Source organism: Helobdella robusta (assembly GCF_000326865.2).
Source record: "Helobdella robusta unplaced genomic scaffold HELROscaffold_1, whole genome shotgun sequence".
Lineage (NCBI taxonomy): Eukaryota > Metazoa > Annelida > Clitellata > Rhynchobdellida > Glossiphoniidae > Helobdella > Helobdella robusta.
This window is the reverse complement of record NW_008703570.1, coordinates 5,999,751-6,021,596: the sequence shown is the minus strand read 5'-3', so window position 1 is coordinate 6,021,596 and position 21,846 is coordinate 5,999,751. Positions and strand designations below refer to the sequence as shown.

General features: G+C 32.2%; 3 protein-coding genes across 3 annotated transcripts in view; 2 read left to right on the top strand and 1 right to left on the bottom strand.

Annotated features, from left to right (window-relative positions):
• Positions 1 to 10: 10 nt before the first annotated feature.
• Positions 11 to 2,795, top strand: HELRODRAFT_187895 (hypothetical protein; the record flags this gene model as incomplete). The annotated part of the gene is made up of 5 exons (XM_009010952.1): positions 11 to 41; positions 208 to 420; positions 497 to 698; positions 1,314 to 1,451; positions 1,692 to 2,795. 5 exons carry the CDS (start codon positions 11 to 13, stop codon positions 1,930 to 1,932), a joined length of 825 nt encoding a protein of 274 aa, XP_009009200.1. The 3' UTR covers positions 1,933 to 2,795.
• Positions 2,796 to 5,530: 2,735 nt separating this feature from the next.
• HELRODRAFT_187893 (hypothetical protein) lies at positions 5,531 to 9,684 on the bottom strand (the record flags this gene model as incomplete). Its single annotated transcript, XM_009010951.1, has 5 exons — positions 5,531 to 5,622; positions 5,828 to 5,917; positions 7,819 to 8,252; positions 9,508 to 9,582; positions 9,663 to 9,684. Coding segments are annotated over 5 exons (711 nt in total), but the record flags the coding sequence as incomplete, so codon positions are not given.
• A 1,212-nt stretch (positions 9,685 to 10,896) lies between these two features.
• HELRODRAFT_155577 (hypothetical protein) overlaps positions 10,897 to 21,846 on the top strand; it is a gene marked incomplete at both ends in the record, with an annotated part of 33,356 nt that continues 22,406 nt past the window's right edge. Inside the window, 23 exons of the mRNA XM_009010950.1 lie at positions 10,897 to 11,262; positions 11,392 to 11,591; positions 12,138 to 12,327; positions 12,646 to 12,745; positions 12,884 to 13,095; positions 13,180 to 13,413; positions 13,651 to 13,818; positions 15,821 to 15,937; positions 16,044 to 16,309; positions 16,544 to 16,600; positions 16,775 to 16,850; positions 16,900 to 16,901; positions 17,107 to 17,297; positions 17,601 to 17,845; positions 18,484 to 18,669; positions 18,814 to 18,960; positions 19,176 to 19,430; positions 19,784 to 19,953; positions 20,414 to 20,501; positions 20,727 to 20,861; positions 20,924 to 21,053; positions 21,276 to 21,349; positions 21,543 to 21,775. Of these exons, the coding sequence (XP_009009198.1) occupies positions 10,897 to 11,262; positions 11,392 to 11,591; positions 12,138 to 12,327; positions 12,646 to 12,745; positions 12,884 to 13,095; positions 13,180 to 13,413; positions 13,651 to 13,818; positions 15,821 to 15,937; positions 16,044 to 16,309; positions 16,544 to 16,600; positions 16,775 to 16,850; positions 16,900 to 16,901; positions 17,107 to 17,297; positions 17,601 to 17,845; positions 18,484 to 18,669; positions 18,814 to 18,960; positions 19,176 to 19,430; positions 19,784 to 19,953; positions 20,414 to 20,501; positions 20,727 to 20,861; positions 20,924 to 21,053; positions 21,276 to 21,349; positions 21,543 to 21,775 (3,842 nt within the window). The remainder of the gene's footprint in view (positions 11,263 to 11,391; positions 11,592 to 12,137; positions 12,328 to 12,645; positions 12,746 to 12,883; positions 13,096 to 13,179; positions 13,414 to 13,650; positions 13,819 to 15,820; positions 15,938 to 16,043; positions 16,310 to 16,543; positions 16,601 to 16,774; positions 16,851 to 16,899; positions 16,902 to 17,106; positions 17,298 to 17,600; positions 17,846 to 18,483; positions 18,670 to 18,813; positions 18,961 to 19,175; positions 19,431 to 19,783; positions 19,954 to 20,413; positions 20,502 to 20,726; positions 20,862 to 20,923; positions 21,054 to 21,275; positions 21,350 to 21,542; positions 21,776 to 21,846) is intronic.

Sequence of the window (21,846 nt, the reverse complement as noted above, 5' to 3'; positions counted from 1 at the left end):
GAATCGAAATATGGCCTTATTTTGCAGCATGAATTCGAAAAGTAAGTTTATTTTGAATTTTAATAAACTAAACGTTCACCAAAAAACTTTAGTGAGAAAAATCGATCGAAAAAACGAACTACAAACATATTAACGCCAAACATTCGGTAGAATTTATAGAATATTGTAAATATATATATATATATATATATATTACAACTGTTGCAGGGCAACTGATTCTAAATGTTGACAAAGATACTTACCAGTGTTTGGGATTTCAAGGGCAGCCATCCAAATTTCACCAGAAGTCAAAATCAAAATATGTCATTGAAGTCAATTTAAAAGAATTGCCTTCCAAGCCAAAACTTTTTTATAAAATAAAGAGACAATTTTTGAAAAATGAACAAAAATTTGATGTTTTGTTTTCTTGGCAAGCTCCGTGTAAGTTTACCTTGATTGATAGTTGCAAAGATTCACAACTTCAATAGATTCTATTAATTTTTATCATTCATTACAGCTGATGAAATCGAAAGTAGCTCAGTCCAGATGTATTTTAAAAATAAAAGCTTCACATGCACAGAAGAAAAGTTTATCACAAACAGTCAAGTCCTTCATAACACTTGTGTACCATACGTTGATCCTGATCAGCCTGACTCATGTCTGGAAGGTGGTGGGCCAGAAGATTTTTATGAGTGGATGGGAGCCATATCTTGCCAATGGTATTTTAACGTTTTTAATCTACAAAACATTTGCATTGTGTTTTGAGTGCATCTAAAAAGCTACATGGTATTTTATGTAAGAAATCATTCTGATTTATTAAATATCAGGATGAACAAAGAGCTAAATGTTTTCAAACAATGATGGTGATGATTTATTGTATGTTTATTCAAGTTGAAGTCATGGTTAATGGTATTAGAATTTTGCATTAACAAAAGGCCTTGTTTTCATCAGGTTCCAAGTGTTTCATAAACATATTTATTTTGTCCCATCTGAGTGGTTTAGATAACTTGGACACATGGAAGGGTAAAGATGAGTCTATAAAAAGTTAGAGGCAGATGTAGAGGAACTCGTAACTTAGTTGTACACAAAAACCATCCTGGTATAAAGACGTGCAAGACAAAAACTTTATTTAGTGAAAACGTGAAAACTTTATTTAGTAACATGCGTGGTGAACATAAGATCTTGCCGTTAAATGATGTATATACAGATATGAATTGTGGTTTGTTGTTAAGGTATATAAAATATCTTCCTAGATATGTCTAATTATCATTTTTTAAATCCAATCATCAATTCTCCATTTTTTTTTTTCTCAACAACGCTTAATTTCATTGAAGCACATTTGGCGATGTTGACAATTACGAGAATCATATGCTACTCCCCCGAGAGGCATGCACTGTTGCAAAATGTTCTCTGCTAACTCTCAAAGGATTTTTTACTTCACAAATGGTTGAGAGTATTTTTCAACAAATCAGGTCAGAATTCATCTTGTTTGAATCACATAACACTTTATTTCATTATTTAGCATAAATATTTTTCATTTGAGAGGAGTATGGAAGTTGCTGTTATTAATTTACAGTGAGATAATAGTTGAAATTAATTCTATTTTAAACATTAGAGCTTAAAGTAAAAGAGATGGAAAACAAATAATATGTTTTTTCAATTAAGACGTGCTTCAAAATTTTTACATTAAACTCCGAAAATGAAAAATGCAGGTCTATATCTCACAATGGCAACTTGACAAGCGAACAGCAGAAGAATGTGCTTCAGTTGGAACCTCAACATCCCTGGATTTGCATGACGATGCATGGATTTGTGGACGCCCCTGTATGCTGGAATAGAAAGGAGAATGGATTCTACATCAGTGGGGTGAACAATCACTCAGTTATTATATTCTATCGTTCTCCCCATCTCTGGTCATTCTTAACTCAACACCCTCGTAATCTATCAATGTGACGATACTATATCAGATTTGATAATCTGCTGTCGTTGCTTTGTCTACATAATAAAGACCGCCTGGCATCAACAAACAACTCATGTAGATTCTGCTGTTATTTTAGATATTCTAATTTGAAGACTAAAATAATTGTGAAAGCAGCATGTGTACCCGACAAGTGCAGTCTTTTTTTAATCAAAATGTTTGTATTTAAGATTTCATGTACATATTTCATGTTTTGTCATCGCAATTTTAATTTGATTTACGGCTAACAAATAAATTTCTCATTAACTACTAATAATTAAAACACTAACGACGATCCTCAAATCGGTGTCAATGAACAGAAAAACATCAAACATTTATCAATCAACCGGAAATAGATATGAAAGGTCGCCTCACCTGCCGGATGTCTCATCCGGAACTTGCAAATTCAAATGAATTACTTGTTTGAATTTCTGTTAATTTTTTGCAGCTCTGACGCGCGGAACCACATAAAAACCGCTCTTACTTAATTTCATGCTTTCTTTTCTACGAATGCTACACATCACAAACTTCTTATATACACAGGCAAGCACTTCGCAAGACATGCCTAGATCAAGCATTCAGTTAATCAGTGAGCATACCCGCGTACGACAGCGCTTTTTAGGACGCCGACCATCCTACCGAGTCGCCGGTTAATATATTGAACAATTGCAAGTCACGCAGCTAGGTTTTGAGTGATGACAGTGATAGTTCTGCAACTTTCCCATTTCAGGTAAAAATAGCAGCAGCTTAAATGTATGAAAATTTACATGTTGAACCGTTTTTTAAACATTGAACATGTTCTGGATTAGATTTCATATTCGAAACTGTTCTGAACGTTTAGTTATTCAAAATATATAAACGTGAAAACAAGTATATTAAATAAGGATTTTTTATTAAAGTTAATTATATGTTAAAAGTAAATACTTATTTCAAAAATAAATTATGGTCCATAAATTACAACAATAACAAAAGACGATTTAATAATTGACATCAAAGAGTGGAAATACTAAAGAATTGATTGTACAAAGCTACAAATCATTAAAACTATTCGAATATTCCACTTGCATGTCTCAATCAGTGATCCTTTTTTTCTAAGCATGAAGTAACAGACAGTCGAGTAAAGTTACAGCATAAATAGTGTAAAAATAATGTAAACGTAATTCTATTATATTATCAACAAATAAATTTAAAAGTGATAATTAAAATAAAAGCCCAACAAATTTTTATGTAATGTAAAAAAATTCTAGCTAGTGTTGTTTTAAAACAAGAATTCACGATTCATTATTGTGAAAAAATATTTTTTAAAAATATCAAGTTACAAATTTTAATATACAAATAAGATTTGTGATTCTATGACATAAAACAAGTCTGTCATCATAGTCATCGTTACATCATCATTACCATTCTCTTAAGGACTCTTAACATTCTCTTAACAAAACAAAGGGACACAACGAAATAACATAATGAAGTAATTATTATATTACAACTGAATGTAAAGACGTCAGAACAGCCATTGAGACGACGCCAGATTAATGGCATGATTTGAAAAATAGATAATATAAAGTGTGATAATGATGATGCATTCAACGCAGGCTGCCTCTATGCAAAATCCATCGGGTTAAGTTAGTTATTCCATCAACAGACTTTATACATTTAGCGTGAAACATTTCATTAACATGATATACTATGCCTGCTTTGTTACCAATTAGATAATATATCAATGAGGCATTATATTGTTTTGTTCATAAAAAAAAATACCCTCAATACAACTATCAAACGTATAAGTAGTATATAAAATCCAAATTAAAAGCTAAAATCATTTTGAAGGGGACGATGGTAGTTCATCTGTGCTCGTTGTTGTTGCGGTGGTGGTAGCTGTATTTGTCTCATCTATAATATTTGTTGCTAACAGATTATTATTTTCAATGCAAACGGATGCAAAAGCAGCAGCAGTGAGCTGTTGTTGATAACGTTCAATTATTTGTTTAGCTTCTTCAAGCTTCATTGTCAGTGCCTGCACCTGGCTAGTTTTCTCTGACAAGGCACTTTTCAACTGTTGAAGTTCAGCTTCCATTTGTTGTTCCCGAGTGATGTCGGAGCTTCCAATCAAATTGTTCGACTGGTCAACTGATGTTGCCAATAAAGCTGCGTTTAATCCATTTTCAGTTTTATATATAAATTGCTTGTGTTGTTCATCATAATAAATGGCTCCATCTTTCTGAGAATCTGAACCAACAGCTTCTTGCAAGAGATTTCCTGCTGTTGTTTCTGACTGACCATCCAACTTTGCCTGCCAGAACCACGAAGCTTGATCTGCTGCTGATATGTCACCGTCCAATGGCCGATCACTGATGAAAACAATTTATTTTCCAAATTTTAAATGTGGTTAATTTATATTGGAAAATTCAAATATTGTAAGTACGAAGGGTATTTTTACAGTATGAGCAGTGTCTTGAATATGTGCAAACAAAAAAGATGAGTGTTGTAGATGAATATAATAGTGGCTTTACATAACCAAAGCATAAAAAAGTTTTGAGTCCATACAGAATCTTTAAAAGATTAGGACATTGATTGTATAAACAAACTATTTATATTGCAATTATAAGATAATAAAATCAAAAATTACTAAAAACCTCAGATTATTGGCTACTTGAATATTGGGTATGAGCTGTAAAGACTGAGAATGTAATGCTAAAAAATTAACTATGTTATTGCTGTCAATAAAAGTTCCATCACTATTTGTCAGAAGTAATTGTCCTGTTGGTGAAACTCCAGTAGCCGTCAAGCCTGCCTGGGCAAGCACTTGTTGTGCCAGCTGTTGATCAGCAGTTAACGATTCCGTTGCCTGCCTTAACGAATCTTGGTTCATAAGCGGAGTTGAAGTGTTGCTATTAACATTGTTGGTGTTGAGGAGTTGCTGGTTGTTCTGCTTGTTGTTGAGACTCTGCCAGGATGGTTGCTGGCCACTGCCTGTTTGAAGTGTTTTCGAATCTTTGCAGCGTTTCGGTTTTGGGGGCTTGAGGGCATCAGTCTCACTCAGGCCAGTCATTTGCCGATATGCTCTCAATTCATTTTCATACCTTTCCTGAGTTGGTAACAGTTGCAATAATATTTTTTAAAATAATAATGTAAAATAAGCAAAATATCTCCACATAGAAATTCAATTTAAAAAATAAAACACTTAATTTAATAAAATTTGACTGAAGTATCCTTCTTATTGAATATAAGACTTTTCAATAAAATAGATTTAAAAGCTAATACCATTTGTATTTTGCTAGATAATCAAATGATATTTCAATGGATAGATATTTTTATTTTAAGACTTGAGTTCATTTGAGAAAAAGTGGTGTCAAAGGACAGGAAATTTCTGGGCCTGAAACCTGGCCTAGCACAGGAGAGATATGATTGGAGAAGATATGTTAAAGTGCACAATCATGCAAAATAGGCCTACAAGTGCCTATCAACAACTGAATTCTGGGTTAATCAGCGTTCAAGGATGCCCATGTATATATTGTGAAAGATAATATCAAAAAATCGAAAAAAAGAGAAACCTTGTCTTTGATAAAATATTCATTATATTGTTGCTTCTGGCTAGCATCAAGCTCCCTCCAGATTGCTCCCACAATGGCACCAATCTCTGTCACTGAACTCAAATGAGAATTGGCTGCTTTCACTTGAGGCCAAATCTGATTTAATTTAATTAATTTAATTTAAAAAAATAGACATGCTCAACATAAAGATTTAAACAAGTTCAAAAAACATAAACATATAAGGTAGATTTAAATTAGCAAAATTTTTTACAGAATATAATAGACTCTAAAAAATTCTTAAACAAAAAAATAAATATAACTGACATGAGAAGGTTCAAAAGAAGAAAAATTCATAACTAACCGCTTTACTGAACATCATATAAGTGTTTAATGGCTTTTTTGGTAGTTTGGGTTTTTCAGTTTTTTGATTAGGTGTTTGTGGTTGAGTGTTCTGAAAATGAAAAAATATAAGCTAGTTTGATGTTCGTCTGCAACAATAAGAAAAACAAATGATATTATAAGAAAAACTACATGCTAGTTAAAATATTCAGCATAAATTACTTTGTCAAAAAAATATTTTATCAAAAATCTAGAGTAATATTATTTATATATATTCACTGTTTAGAAATTCTCTAAAGAGACAGCATAGGCTTTTTAAAAAAGGGCTTTTTAAATTGCTTCTCGCACAGTGTAGTTAATGATCTCACACATGACTAGGTTGGCTAGGTGCTCCAAAACATTGTGACCAACACTTGAAAATTTCTTCTATCGACTGCCGCTTTTTTTCTGGGAACCACCCCCATCATCAGAAAGTTAACTATACGATCTACAAACCCAACTAAAATAACCTAGAACTGAACTCAATAAACATCTCTAATGTGAAATAGGTATTTTAGATTTGATTTACTGTTCCACTGGCAGCAGCTGCATGTTACAATATAGTACCACCTACCATACCAACACCAGACATGACCTCACAATTTTACCGGCACAAAGTTCAAGCATTAGCACTAACCAGCAAACCGTTACAGTAATCCAAATATGAGGTTGGCACTGCAATCTTTTCTAAAATATTATTTCATTTGTTTCGTAACACTTTGAACAAATTTTTTCTGTCATACTAGACCCCAAACGGACATTCAGTAAACAATTGTAGTGGCTGTGTAAAATTTCTTTTTCCCATATTTACTTTCCTTTCCTTCCATAGTTACAGCAAGCATAAAAAGATGAGATAAATTAGTAATTATTCAATCATTTTACTTTGATGTACCTGAGATACTTGTCCCACAGAACAGCTTTATATATAAATTTGTTTTTATCAGAATGAGCAAAACATACTGAAGTCCTTAAAACAAAAAAAGTAATCAAAAAAACAGTTTTTATTTAATGACATCCACATTTCAAAAGTTATTGTATACTGAATTAATTAATCACAGTATTCTCAATAATAATTATATTTTACAGCAATTATTTTATTTTTCAACGATCATCAGTTTGTAGTAACCATCCTTATTCACGATATATATTTCATTTCCATTATATATATATTTATAATATATATATTTCAATATATATTTCAATTGAAAATGCATTATTTCAATTAAAAAATTAAAAACCTAGAATAAAAAATTATGACATAACCATCCAGTTTAAAACAAAATACACTAGAAAATCTCTGTTTCAAAACTTTGAAAACATCACAAAATCCACAATTTATATCACCAATTTTTGATTTTGTCAAATGAAATGTACAAGAGATTTGAAAACTGGAACTGTTTAACCTGCTTATACCAAAATTTAAAAAATTTCTATACCAGCCCGTGAATTAGATCAAAAACCATAGGTGGACAAACTGCAGCCTGCTAGTCTGATTATATAGCAAGTAAACATTATATGTGATTGAGTTTTATAAAAAAATAACATTCTGCACTTTTTCAATTCTCTAATTTTAACCATTTAATTAAAAAAAAATTTTAATTTTAAGCTCTCCAATAGAAACCAGGATTCCAGAATTAACCGTGTGATGTAGTGTATTTCTTCCCATTTATTACTTTTTCGAACTGAATTGATTTTAAACACTTTGGAGTCAAATATTATCTGATCTACTTATTATCTACTTATTTGATCTGAACAAAAAATTTCTTAACTGAGTATAAGTCTATAAAAAAATTAATGCTGAATCATTGTATTTTAAATGCTTTTAATGAAAATAATAAACTGTCTGTTTCAACATTTTAAAAATTTTATGAAAATTATTAGTAATTATAATTACTAAGGTTTTACATTTACAATTATATGAAATGAATAATAAAATTTGTCATAACAAAAAATTGATAACAATTATGTACATACATGAACTTGAGATTCAGTAACAGATAATTGTTGTTGATGAATTAATTCTGATTCTAATTTCTGAGTCATTAGAGATGTGGCTTGATTTTGTTGCTGCTGTTGTTGGAGAAGTTGAACAGTAGCTTCATTTATTTGTCCTGAGTCTGAATATGGAGTAACCAGAACATGGCCATCCTGCAGTGTCAGCACATTACCATTGTTGAACAAGTTAGATGACACTCCAGGTGGTAGGAGCATCATTTGATACGGAGGTACAACCCACGGCAAAGAAACTGGTGTCCCCTGAGTGCTTGGCACAAGTTGAACTCCAGATGTTGAAATTTGGGATAACATGCCATTACTTTGAGAAGTATCAATGATTTGAGATGTATCAAGAACTTCACTAGAACCATTTCGATCTAATGATTCCAGCTTGATTGAACTTTCATCCATCACTACCAAATTAGTAACAAAATTAACAAATCAATTAATTAATAAATTAATTTATAATTTTAAATATCCTAAAAATTCAACTGGGCTTAAATTTTGAAACAGTGAAATAAAAACAAAATATTTAATCAAACAACAAAAACGTATTTATTAGAATAAACACAGAAAATCAAATGAAACATAGGTACAGCGTAAAATAAAGGTATATACACAAAAAAGTAAGCCAACTATAAATAAATAAATAAAATAATCAATGAATAAGTAAGGTAACTAAATTGATCAGTGACTAAATTTACCTAATTTGAAAGAATCGGTAATGTTTTGAAAGAATCGTTTAAGTTTTTGCAATCGACGTTAAAACGCGGATAACTAACTTTAAAATAATTAACAAATATATTAAACCAAATTTGAAAAAAATTTGAATTTGGTATTTATTTAGGACTCCATCTTTTTCTATTGATCTACAGGATACGAAAGCATTAAATAAGTAAGACCGACAAAATATTTTTTTCATCCGTCAGATCCCAAGCGATATTTTGACAAAGACAAAGCCGTATTGTGGAGGATAATAAAAAATTTGTCTAAAGTATTCTAAGCATAATGTCTCAACACTTTTGCATACATACTTTAAACACATTGAATATGAGATAGAATTTAAAATAAGTTGAAAATGAAAATTATGTTTGAGAGTTATGTTATTAGAGTATTACAGTGGCACATTTACGTAAAAAAATTATTTGACCAAACTTCCTTCTAACAATTTTTTATTCAATCGCTAGAAGTTTAAACATTTTTTGCTAATAAACGTTTTCTTACAATAATGAGTAATTCACGCATGGAGTATATTGATCGTTTTTCATTCAGTATTACATAAGATCAAAAACTATCAACTAGCAGATTTTGCTACAGTTCAACGCGGTGATTTGTTTGATGCTTTTCAATTTATAGCTGAATGGGACTTCCTCCATTATTATCTTTCAATGCTGTCTCTAAGCCTTCAATTATTTCTGTATATGTGGCTTAGGATCTACCATGTCACGGTTTTCCAGTCTGGCTCAATTATCAATCGAAAGGAAGATGGTGAAGGACATCGACCTTGAGGAAGTTTTTGACAAGTTATTAGCTCTAAAAACTAGAAAAGACAAATTTAAAGATTGAATAAATATCTCTAACTTCTTTAACGGATTTAAACTACATTGAAGACAAAAAATTGTAAAATAACTTTATAGTAAAAAGTGATTCGCGAGATCAAAAACCTACCCGTGCAAAAGTAAGGTCTTCGGTAGGATGTCCGGCAGGAAAGCCAACGCGCCTCCGCTCTATTTGCCACGCCGCCTGCGGGGTATTAACATGACTTAAAAACCATGGTATAAAAATGAAAAGTTGAAGCGTAAATTAAGCAATAATAAAAATACTATGTGTCATAAACAACTGCATAGTTGGCGGTCTTAACCCGATATATATCTTATATATATATATATATATATATATATATATATATATATATATATATATATATATATAGCTATTCAATTTTCATTCATTCAATGATCCTCTGTAATCTCTTAAGAGACCGTTGAGGCCGATGGTATTCTTCTATCTCTTCAAAATCCTTTTCTTTCCCTCGCTATTTTCATTGAGCCCAATGTTCCAACCCCTGTCCATTCCGTGATATCATCCCCACTTCCTCACAGGTCTTCCAACTTTTTTCTTCCAGTCCCTCTTTCTCATCAGTACTTTTTTGATCAGTCTGTCGTCTGTCATTCTGCAGCTTTCTTTTCTTGACACTTTCATACACAGTTTTTTGTCTTCCAAGTTGTTTTCTTATGGCATCGTTTCTTATCTTTTGTCTCCAACCGATTCCCAGCAACTTTTTATAACAATGCATCTCGAATGCTTCCAGTTTGTCTTTGTCTCTTTTCTTCAACGTCTAAGCCTCACATGCATACATCAATGTAGAAAACACACACGCTTCTACGATCTTTACCTTTGTTTTTGTAGATAAATTACCGTTTTTCAATATTACTTTCAAAGATGCAAAAGATATATAGCTATAGTGGGTTGACTAATACGAGTACGTAATGTACACCATCTCCCACCACGACCAAAGGTGCATATTTGAACAATTAACGATCTTACTCATTCTATTTATATACATGGGTTTTTGTGAAGTACTGAAAAATCACCTTAGTTCGCAATACATATTATCTACTCACTGGGAGTAAATGAACTAAGTTGCAGTTTGGACTCCGGCTACCGGTGAGTTATATCTTAATGGTTGAAACATGATTTTTTTTTAAGAAGTAAAAAATACGTGCGCCCTCTTATCCTACTATGCCTATTATTTATCAAACCTATGACACTGACTATGTGAAACATATTATTAATAAAAATATTATTAATTCACTCTGTTGGAGTTAAGCGCATTTAAGACAAGTGTCTTCAGGTTGTCAATGACTACATTCTGTTGCCATAGGCATAAACAACGATGAAAAGTTTGTAGGAGGTTCTAAACATTTCAATTCTAACTTTTTTTCACTGTTGCCCATGGACAAAATTATTTATTTCAATTTTTTATCACGTTTTTGTTTGTGATTTTTGTGATTTTTTGTTATACATCGTTTGTATCTTTAAATTTAATTTGAAAATATGGCGTCTGCTACTGAAACCGCGGAAGCAGTCGATCAAAGGATAGAATTTATTGGAGATTATATTTCCAAAACCATGAAATTGCGTTCTGAACGATGGAACAGATTATATTCCGTTGAAGAAAACAAGCAGATGATTTTAGATTTTTTTGAGAAAAGCGATCGAACCAGTTTAATATTTTCCATAAACATTTCTGGTGTTTTGACTGTGTCATTTTCTTGGCCAACTACGTCAAAAACGAAGTGCGTTTATTTTTTTAAAAAGTCCAATGAGATTATAGGAAAAGAACCTGGATGGAGGCAAAAAATCATCTTTGGAGATATTGGTCAATCGCCTATTCAACAGTTTTCTCTTTTTCTAGAAGAGGTTACAATTTACATTTGGTTTTTTTCTTTTTTTTTTTAAATAATTTAAAATCGAAAGTTTGTCAAGAAGCTTAAAATTTGTGATATTTCAAAACATTGTTTGCTATCTGTTCATATCATTTCATTCAAGGTTATGCTGCCAATATTGTCAAACAAAAAAAATTGTGAAACCTGGCCTCGTGTAATTTATGAAGATATCATGCAAAATGTTCAGGAGCTAAGTAGTGCTGCCTATGTTCTATCAGGGTTAGTCAAAGGACGCACATTATTGCCCTTGCCATACAACATGCCATCCTCAATCAATGCATTGCAGTACACCAGCGCAAGGAAGTAAGAAATTATCACCTCGTAATGTTTATTCATATAAAATTTTTCCTAAAAGTTTTCAAATTAAAAAATTTTCTAACTTTTACAAATTAATAATTAAAATAATTAAATGATGTTGGAAATATAAATTGATTGATTGATTGGTTGATTGGCTGGTTGATTGATTGGTTGGTTGGTTAATTGGTTGGTTGGTTGATTGATTGATTGATTGATTGATTGATTGATTGATTGATTGATTGAAACTTTTTTATTTTTAAAATGATATTTTAAAAAGTGCTCCTCAAAGCAATAAAATGCTTGATAGAATAATAAAATTAAATTAAACAACAGTCTTAGAACACATAAAGTACATAATCTAAATTAAATTCTTACATTTTCATGACTGGACAGTGTTTCATAACTTTTCAAATGTTTTTTAGCAAGATCAACTTATGATCTATCATTAAAACTTAATTATTTATGAATATTATCCGCTGATCTCAATGATTGAAATATGATTGAAATTAAAATTTTTAAATGAGATACTAATACTTAATAATTTTTTTTAAGGTTGACAGCACAAAGTCAGCAGTTGGTTCATGACATGGAAACTTTGGTCATAGAATGGAGCAATCAGATATATGAAGTGTTGCAAAAGGAATCCGATGAACCACTGATTGAAAATCTTAATCCAACACCTTACGTTGAAATTGAATTTTGGGAATCTAGATATTTAAATTTAGATTGCATTAATGATCAAGTTGGCAAAAACATTTTTAGTGTTCAAATGTTATACATTTCTAATTATATCTTTCTTTTAATTTAAATGGTTTCTATGGTTAACAGACTTTTAAAAACAAGAACAGTTTACTGTTAATAGTCTTTGTTTAAAATTCTTGAAACAAGGTCTATATTTTGTTGAAAATTATCTAAATTCTTTAGAAAGATTATAGATTAATTTTTTGCAGATCACGTTTGGTATTTAAGTTATTATTTGTACCTTGTACAAAAGTTTGAGTTTATTATTCTATCAAACGTTTCTTCATTTAACACTGGCTACTATATTGATTTAAACCAGTTGAAATGTCAAAAGATTGAAATAATGTCTGAAATCTTGGAAAGATCATATTCAGTTTACAATCCACTTTTTGTAAAGTTAAAGAAAGATGTTTCTGAAGGTTTATAACATTTTTTGAACATTTTTCTGTTGTTCAAAACGTTCTTATCTATGTTTCTACAATTGAACAAAAACTAAAAGTTTTGTGTGAATGATATTGTTTTTAAAAATATCATGGAAAATAACCGTAACTGAACAGCATGTGAAGAAGCAAGAGATATCTGCTTGTTTTTGAAGCCATTGAGACTGTCCCTTGATGATTTGGAACAAGTTGATTTTTATGATTTATCTGGCAAATTGTCAATTCTTATGCATACTGTGTTTACCATATGGTGTCATTCCAAATTTTACAACACTCCCGAAAAAGCCATCACTTTGTTTCAAGAAATCTGCAACATGCTTATCACAAAGGTACACAGTTAACAATTTAGTTGCTTTCACGTTCATTTTACTAACTCATATGACTTAAATCAAAGTAGTCATTTATATTGACAGTGTCGAGTTTATTTGGATCCACATGAATTGTTTAAAGGGGAAGCGGAAGAAACTGCAGAAAAAGTTGACCTGACGATCAAAAATATGAAATCCTTCAAAACTATTTACTCAATTTATAAAGGGAAAGTGAGAGAGAAGGCACAAAACACACCTGGCATGAAGGATTGGGAATTTCCATTACACTTAATTTTTCACAGATATGATCTTTTTTACAAACGGGTTTCAGATATCATGGTTAGGATATACAAAATTTTCATCTTGTAGGTTAAAATTACACCAGACTTAAGCCCTGATGCAAAAACTGCCTGATGCTTTCTAAGCCTTTATCGCAACCGTAACCTTTTTTTTGACCATATTAATTTGACAAAGTTTTATTCAAATTTTACAAAATGTGGATAAATAAGGACTCTGGGTTGTTCTTTAATTTTGTAAAACATCAAGATTAATCGCCTAGTTCCAAAATTTTTTTAGGAAGTTTTTTCTTTGCAATTGGAGTTCATGAAGTTAGAAAAAATAGAATTTAGTGGTCACAAAGGAGGCTCATTGGGCAATGCCCGAAAAAGAATTTACGAAGAGTTCAAAGAAAGTTTCAAAGAATTTGTTGATTTACAATGTGATATATTAGACCCATCAGATCAGGTTTTTTCACAGGATATTTTTTAACTTAAATTTTATTTTGGTTCAGATGCTTTTTAAAAATTTGTTTGAATATATTGAGACACAACATTTATAAATGAACTAATATCATCATCATTATCATCATCATCTGCCTGTTGGTGTTTAACGCTCTGTCTATTGATTGTTTCCTTACATGTTTAGCTGTTATTTAACAGCTAAACATGTAAGGAAAATCTAAACAGCTAAATTGGCGTTGAAGTTCACCAAGGCTTGATTCTCAGTCCACAGTTATTTATAACTGTGATGGAAGAAATCATAAAATCGGTACGCACTGGTGACATTTGGAATCTAATACATGCTGATGATATCGTTTTAACAGCCACGTCTGAGCAGAGTGCAGCACAGATGTTTGAAGATTGGAACACCAGACTCGCCGATCATGGATTCAAAGTCAACATCAGCAAAACCAAAGCAATGAACACTGATGAACCCATCCAATCCACAGCTACTGGACGATGGCCTTGTTCAGTTTGTAAAGCTGGTGTAGGTAACAATTCAATCAAGTGTCAGCATTGTAATCAGTGGTGTCACAAACGTTGTTTAAAAATAATTGGTACTTTATCTAAAGTGTCCAATTTTGTTTTTCCTGCTTGCATCAATCCACAACAACAGATTCGAAATAGCAATGTTTTTGAAGCCATTAAGATAGAAAAAGTCACATCGTTTCAATATCTAGGAGATGTTCTGAATTGTACTGGAACAGCTGAAGCTGCCGTTCGAGCACGCATACGTGCAGCCTGGAATAAATGACATCTCCTTACCTCTATATTGATGCGGCGTGACATTCCACTACCACTACGATCAAGACTTTATAAATCTGTGATACGTCCGGTGTTGTTATATGGTGCAGAAACATGGCCAACGACAACCAAACTGGAACAACAACTTCAACGAACCGACATGAAAATGCTCCGATGGATGCAACGAATTAGTCTGAAGGACCACATCAAATCTACCAAAATCTTGCGTCGTACTGGTTTAGATGATATAAAGGACGAATGCCGGCAACACCGTCTGCGGAGGTTTGATCATGTCAAACGAAGTGGAAACAGTGCCATAACTTCTCTTGCAGATGTTGAGGTACCTGGCACACGTCCCAAAGGCCGCCCAGAGAAGTCCTGGTCGCAAACAATCGAGCAAGACATGAAAGCTCTAAATTTAAATGAAATGAATCGTCTAATTTGGCGCAAAAAATTGATGGCAAAAAAAACAACGTCCTACCTCGGGGAGCCGGGTCTCTGGACGCAAAACGAAGATTGATTGATTGATTGTTTAGCTGTTATTTGCTCTCCTCGTAAGTGTCCAATTGTCTTTAATTACTCCATTTTGTTACGTTATCCAACCATTCAAGATTAGCTTTTTCTCTTTTATTGGCAGAGCCAGTTTTACAGTTGGAATTATTCTAAGCAGAATCAATTTAGTGGCTTTAAATATGATAAAAAAAACTAGTTACCTGGAAATTTTATACTGGACGATAATTTTGTAACAAAGAAGACACATTTAAGTTAATTAATGTTTTTCATTGCTTAAAAAAAGGATGATATATATATATCATATGCTGTTAGTAAGATAGATTAGCCATTTTTTAGACACAAGTTTGTCTTTTAAAAGGACGAAATTTCTTCTCAGACCAGCATGTAACCACCTCCAAACTTCATGCTGTAAAATGCCGACTTACTTTTCTCAGGTCATGCCTATTATACTTTTGGCTGTCTGGGCCGTCTAGGTTGAATGTTGTTCTGATAACCACCTCTAGGGAGTTTGTTATTTTGCACTATAATGTATAATGTCATATATTAACGTTTAAAAAACACATATCAACTGGACCATCATGGATCATAGGATTCATATGTTTCAGAAAAAGAAAGTGTCCTATCCCTTTTGCTATCACTGTATAATGATAATTTTTTGAGTTTTTTACAATTTCATTTAGTTTTTAAACGTGTACGTATTATATCACCAGGGTTTTGAAAAACAACATAGAACGTTAAAGAGGGTGGTAGAAGATCTCGATGTTAGACTGGCCACACTTATTTGCTTAGGTCTTGATGATGCTAATGGCTTGGAGGGAGTATTTAAGGTTTCTTTTGTTATTTAATTCATCAAGTTCTCATTTCAACGTATTTAGTTTTTTTGTTTCTTATTTATTTAAATAATTTTTATATTATTTTACTACACAATTGTAGTTGTTGGATTCTTTGGGAACATTGTTAGATAGGCCAACAATAAAAAATGATGTAGATGAAAAATTACCTGACATCATCAAACAAATGGATGATTTCTTATCAGAAACCAAACAGCTCTATGACGATCAGATCAATGATATCAAATCTTCCGGTAAAGTCGACCTACACGTCAGCATGCCTAAAATGTCAAGCCATTTGGAATGGGCCAAAGGTCTAAAGGAAAGAATCGCCATTCATATGACATACTTCAAGAGGATTGAATTTTCGTGAGTGTTAATTTTTTTCAAAGTAATATGTTGTCTTTTATTTTTTCTACTTCATTAAACTATTGAAATGTTGCTTCTATTATATATTCACACGAATAATTTTGTGCTGACTAGAATGATCGTATGTGTAGAAATCACTCAGTATGTCTAAAGTGTTTTAAATTATAAAAATATATGTTTAATACTCATTATTATATTTGAAATAAATTGTAACGAGTGCAGTCCCCTACATAGAAAAGATGTTTCCGATGTAAATGCACATTATGAAGAAATGATTGGACTTTTAAACAAGTTTTTGAAATTTTTTATTAATTTTTTTCGTTTGGGGCTTTTTCGATAATTTCACAATTTGTACCACTATTTTATATCTGAAATTTTCAAATCAAAACATGTTTTACATGTTAGTGTTATATAATATTTTTATTAAACGTGTTATTAAAGTTACTGCAATAATGCTCGTTGAAGGTTTATAAATGACGTGAAAGCAGAATGGTTGTCCACCGTTGGCAACACTTGTCATGATAATCTTAAAAAGTTTCTAGTTGCAAGAGATACCGTTACTAATTATATAAGTGTCAACTTTGATTCAGAGGTAGTCTGATTAACATTTTTATTTAAAAGTTTCTTTAGAAGAAAATTCATGGAACTTATTTTGTTTTTTTTAAATAGCTGAAAGCATTACTTAAAGATGTCCGCTATTTGAAAATGCAACTGAATGAGAACCTGATCAACATTGAAAATGATTCATCGAGTAGTCACTCAGCTGACACCTCTCTCTATTTGGAAATTCCTGACAGTGCCTCACATCTTTATGGAAGAAATGAAGAGCTGTGGAGGTTTAAAACGTGTTTGGACCTGATAACTCAGTGGTACAACGAAGTAAAAGAAGCTTTGCTTGAAGTTGAATACCCTCTGATTGAAGAACAACTTGTTGTTGCTGACAAACAATTGGAATTAGCGGAAAAGCATTATACTTGGGAGACTGCAGGTTCGTTAGTTGTGAAAGGTTCATTGCTTTTCATCATTTGCTTTTCTGGACTTGAATCACGCTCACAAAAATTTGGATTAAATAGTGTCATGTCGACTATTTTTTAAATAATATTTTTAAAAATTAAAACAAGATTTTTAATATTTCTACCAAAAATTGTTGATTCTATAAAATTTTCTTGAATTATTATTTTTCGTATTTTAACTATCCGGATATAATTTAACTCCTTAAAAAACTTATGATGTTAATTTGTTGAAAAATAGGGCGTATTGGCAAAGACTTTAAACGCATTCTGTTTTACAGGAGCCTGGGAATTTATAACAGAAACTAAAAAATGTGTGTCAGAATTGAACAAAAAGTTATTTCAAACAAAGGCAAATGTTGATCAAATGAAGAAAATAATGACGACATGGAGCAAGACTCCCTTGTTTGACAGAAGCGAAGGTAAGACATCTACCTTGCTGAACATCAGTGATAAGGAGGATAAATTAAAGAAGAGATATTCTGAATTGTCACAAGCTGGCATTAAAATTCATCAACTTGTTCGGGTATGCTAATTTATGATAGAGTTAATAAATGTGTTTATTGGTAAGCATTTTGAATAGTTGGAAAGAAACTCATAATTGCTTAAGGCATATAATTTTCTACTAAAAAGATGTAAAACCGCAATCTTATTCAAAAAGAGCATGCCGTCTCACATGGTCTTATATGCAAAATTGTTTAGGCTATTTTAGCCATCAACAGATCATTTTAAAATTTGTAAAATCTTTCATTGCTACATCCGCCGAGGGCTTTCCTTTTTTTTTACACCCAATTTCCGAAACCTGGACACTCTGGACACTTACTCTATTTTATCCTTCCTATTGATAGGACAAATACAAACCGCCTTAATTTTCTCTCTCTCTAACAAACCCATATATATTGTCATATATGTCTAACTACACATCTTAACTTTTCTCTACATTTCATTATTGATATTTTCTCTCCATATTTTACGTTAGTTTCATAACAAACAAGTTGAAATTAAAAAAATCTTAGTCGTTAGTTTCGCTAAAATAACAATTGATTTTTTATTTCAAATTTGTCATGAAGTCTAACAATTTTGATATTTTAACCAATTGAAAATTATTTTAATTTGAAATATGTTTATTAAATTTTCTTGTTTGAATAATTTGAAATTGACCAGGACAATTTGCAGTTGTTTGGATGCAGTGAACAATCAGATGAATGGAAAGCTTACGTTGATTTCTTAGATGAGATGATCGTTGAGTCCTTCTTTCTCATCATTCAGTGCAGTCTTCATTTTCTTCAGAACAACACAGTACCTCTGGATGGTCCTGCTCCTCTCTTCGAAACAACCATGGAACTTCAGGTCAAAAAATTTTCAGTTTCATATACAAGTCTTACAAAGTTGTCATTGCAATGCGCAATGAGGCAATTGTTCGTTAATATTCTACATCACGGAGATCCTTGTCTTCATCATTTTAAAATAATATAATTTGTTTATTTTTGTTAGGCTCCAGATATTATATTTATTCCATCTATGGATGAAGGTGTTGCTGATGGATTCTTTGAAATTGTGGATAATTTGATCTGCGACATTTACAAGCAAGCATCCGTTATATCAAGACTATCCACTGAGTGTGGCATCGCTAATTACCAGGTTGAACTGTTCAAACCTTCAACTTTTTTTCGCAAAATGTAAAACATGAAAAATGTAGCTACTAGTAGTTTTTAGGAGAAATACGTATTAAGCTATGCAAATAACTCTATTGACCAATTGTTAATTTTGACTAGGAGTATTTTTATTTCAAAAATTCAGTCAAAAAGTGTAACTGAGTTTATTATTGAATAAAAAAATATTGTTTTATTTAAAAGCCTGATGCTGAGTCGTCTGAAGATTTGAATAAAATGCGATGTGATTTGATGGAGCACGTGAACAACATGATGTTGAGAGCAGCAGATTTCAAACAATCTTTCGATTCCTATGTCTATCTGTGGACTGATGATAGAGCCGAATTTCTCAAACAGTTCCTCCTGTACAATCACGTGTTAACAGCTGAAGAAATTGAAGCACATGGTGGGGATGGCATTCCAGAAAATCCTCCGACTCTACAACAGTTCAAAGATCAAGTTTGTTTTACTTTTATTTTCCTACAGTCTACTTCATCAAAGTTCCTACAAAAACTTGTTTGCCCAGTTCATCTTTTAAAGTTTCATTATGATTATCTAACTTACTTAAAACAAAATTACTCTTCTATACATTATTCGTTTAAATGTGTGGATTAGATAAGCCAGTTTGGCTTATTATGCATTGAAATGTTTTGATTGAATGAACTAGTTTTGAAAGATAATTTATTGGTGGTTAGCATTTAGATGATGAGTAACTCAATTTTTTTTTTGATGCATTCCACAAATATCATCGAAACATTTGATCGTCGTTGTGAACAACATCCCTCCCTCGAATGGATGGATGGATGTTCTAGATCGATCACTACGAGCACCTGTACAAGGAAGTTGAATCAATTGACGGAGTGGTCGTCTTCGAGAACTGGTTCCGAATTGACGCTCGGCCCTTTAAACAATCGCTACTCAACACTATCAAGAAGTGGGCGCTCATGTTTAAGCAGCATCTTGTCAGTCACGTGACCACCAGGTTGGTGGCAGATGAAGTCCTGATGATGCTGATGATGAGGTCATATGGTGTTATTCATGAGATGATCATTACGCAAATGCTTAGCATGGCGCGTGTAATAATATGGATGATAAAAATAATGATGATTGTGGTGATGACGACTGTTGATGGTGACGATATTGTTTGTAATGATGAGAGTCAGATGATAGACAATAACCACAGCGCTACTTGATGTTTATACGTTGATGTTTCAAACGATGACGATGCTGACGATGATGTTAATGATGCTGATAATGATGATGTTACTGAAAATCATGACTATAATCCTTGATGTCTAATAAGACGCTGATAATGCGTTCTATGCACTGAACGACAACAAAAATAATGATGCTGCTAGCAGTAACATTTGTGGCCAGTACATTGTATAGTAACAAGAATATTAATTGGAATTGAGCTTCAATGATGTAAAAAAAACTGTTAGTTTGAAGGAGCTGAATGATTTCATAAAAGTGGTTGGAAAAGGGTTGTCGCAGCAAGTTAAGGAAGGAGATTACGATGAACTCATACAAGTTTGTGTCAACTACGAGACTTCATTCATTCGCGTTTTGTATTTCTATTGATTTTTTTGTTCAATTTATTTTGCAATTTTTGTCAGTCTATGTCAGGTTTTTAATACCGTTAATTTTAGTGTTTAATCATAATTGTTTTTACATTTTATTGTTTCATTTTTGACACAAATTTTTATATTTTCATTGCTGATACTAACTTGAAACTTTGAATTGACGCACGTGAAGGTGATGGGTCATTTATTGTCAGTGAAAGAGAGGCAGGGATCAACCGACGCCATGTTTGAGCCTCTGAAGGAATCAATCGAATTGTTGAAAGCCTACAGCCAGGATGTCACTGATGAGGTGCACCTGCAACTACAGGTATGTTATCTCACCTTATTGATTGACTGACCGACTGACCGACTGATTTGAAATCTGTTCAGGAACTACCAGAGCAATGGGGCAACATAAAAAAGCTTGCACTGACAGTCAAGCAGCAGGTGGCTCCACTGCAAGCCAATGAAGTTGCCAATCTGAGGAAGAAGACGGCATCATTTGATGTTCAGCAACAAGGTTTGACTGCTGTTTCGGATCATATATATATATATATATAAACAATGTTGTATAAAATATGATCCCCTTCAACATATATTTATATGGTTTAGTTTTGAAATGGGATTGTGATTACATTCATTGTTCACCCAACATTAAGTTTGCAATCGCTTGTTGACAGCTTAAAATGCTAGTTGATTAATGCTATCTATTTCTGTATCTCAATTTTAACAACTTTGTTAGAATTCCGCGAGAACTTTAGAAAGATGCCAGCCTACAACTATTCATGCCACAACCCCTATGATGTCCTCAATGAAGTATCATTATAACTTTCCTACTTATTTAGAAAAAATTTTCAATCTTCTTTTAAATTATGTTTTGGTTGGTATATAGTTGTTTATAGTCTTTATCATTTAATAATGAAAAAACGACATCTATATGACATTTATTTTTTTTATCCGGTTAAAAAAAGAGAGTTACAAATATTTTAAAAAATGAACTACTAAATAGTATCAATTGAAACTGACCACGATTGAGAAGACGATGACATCATTGGTGACGTCAGCAAGTCTATTTGAAGTGGCCATACCTGATTTCAAGCACATAAAGTTGTGCAGACGAGACATCGTCCTGTTAAAAGTGCTCTGGGATTATGTCTTCTGTATTAGATCAACATTTGATGACTGGAAAACAACTCTGTGGAAGAGAATAAACGTGGAACACATGGAGCTGGAATCGAAGAAGTAACATCATGATTTCACAGTCACGTTATAACTATTGTACATACCTTACTATAGAACTTGTTGCGTACGGT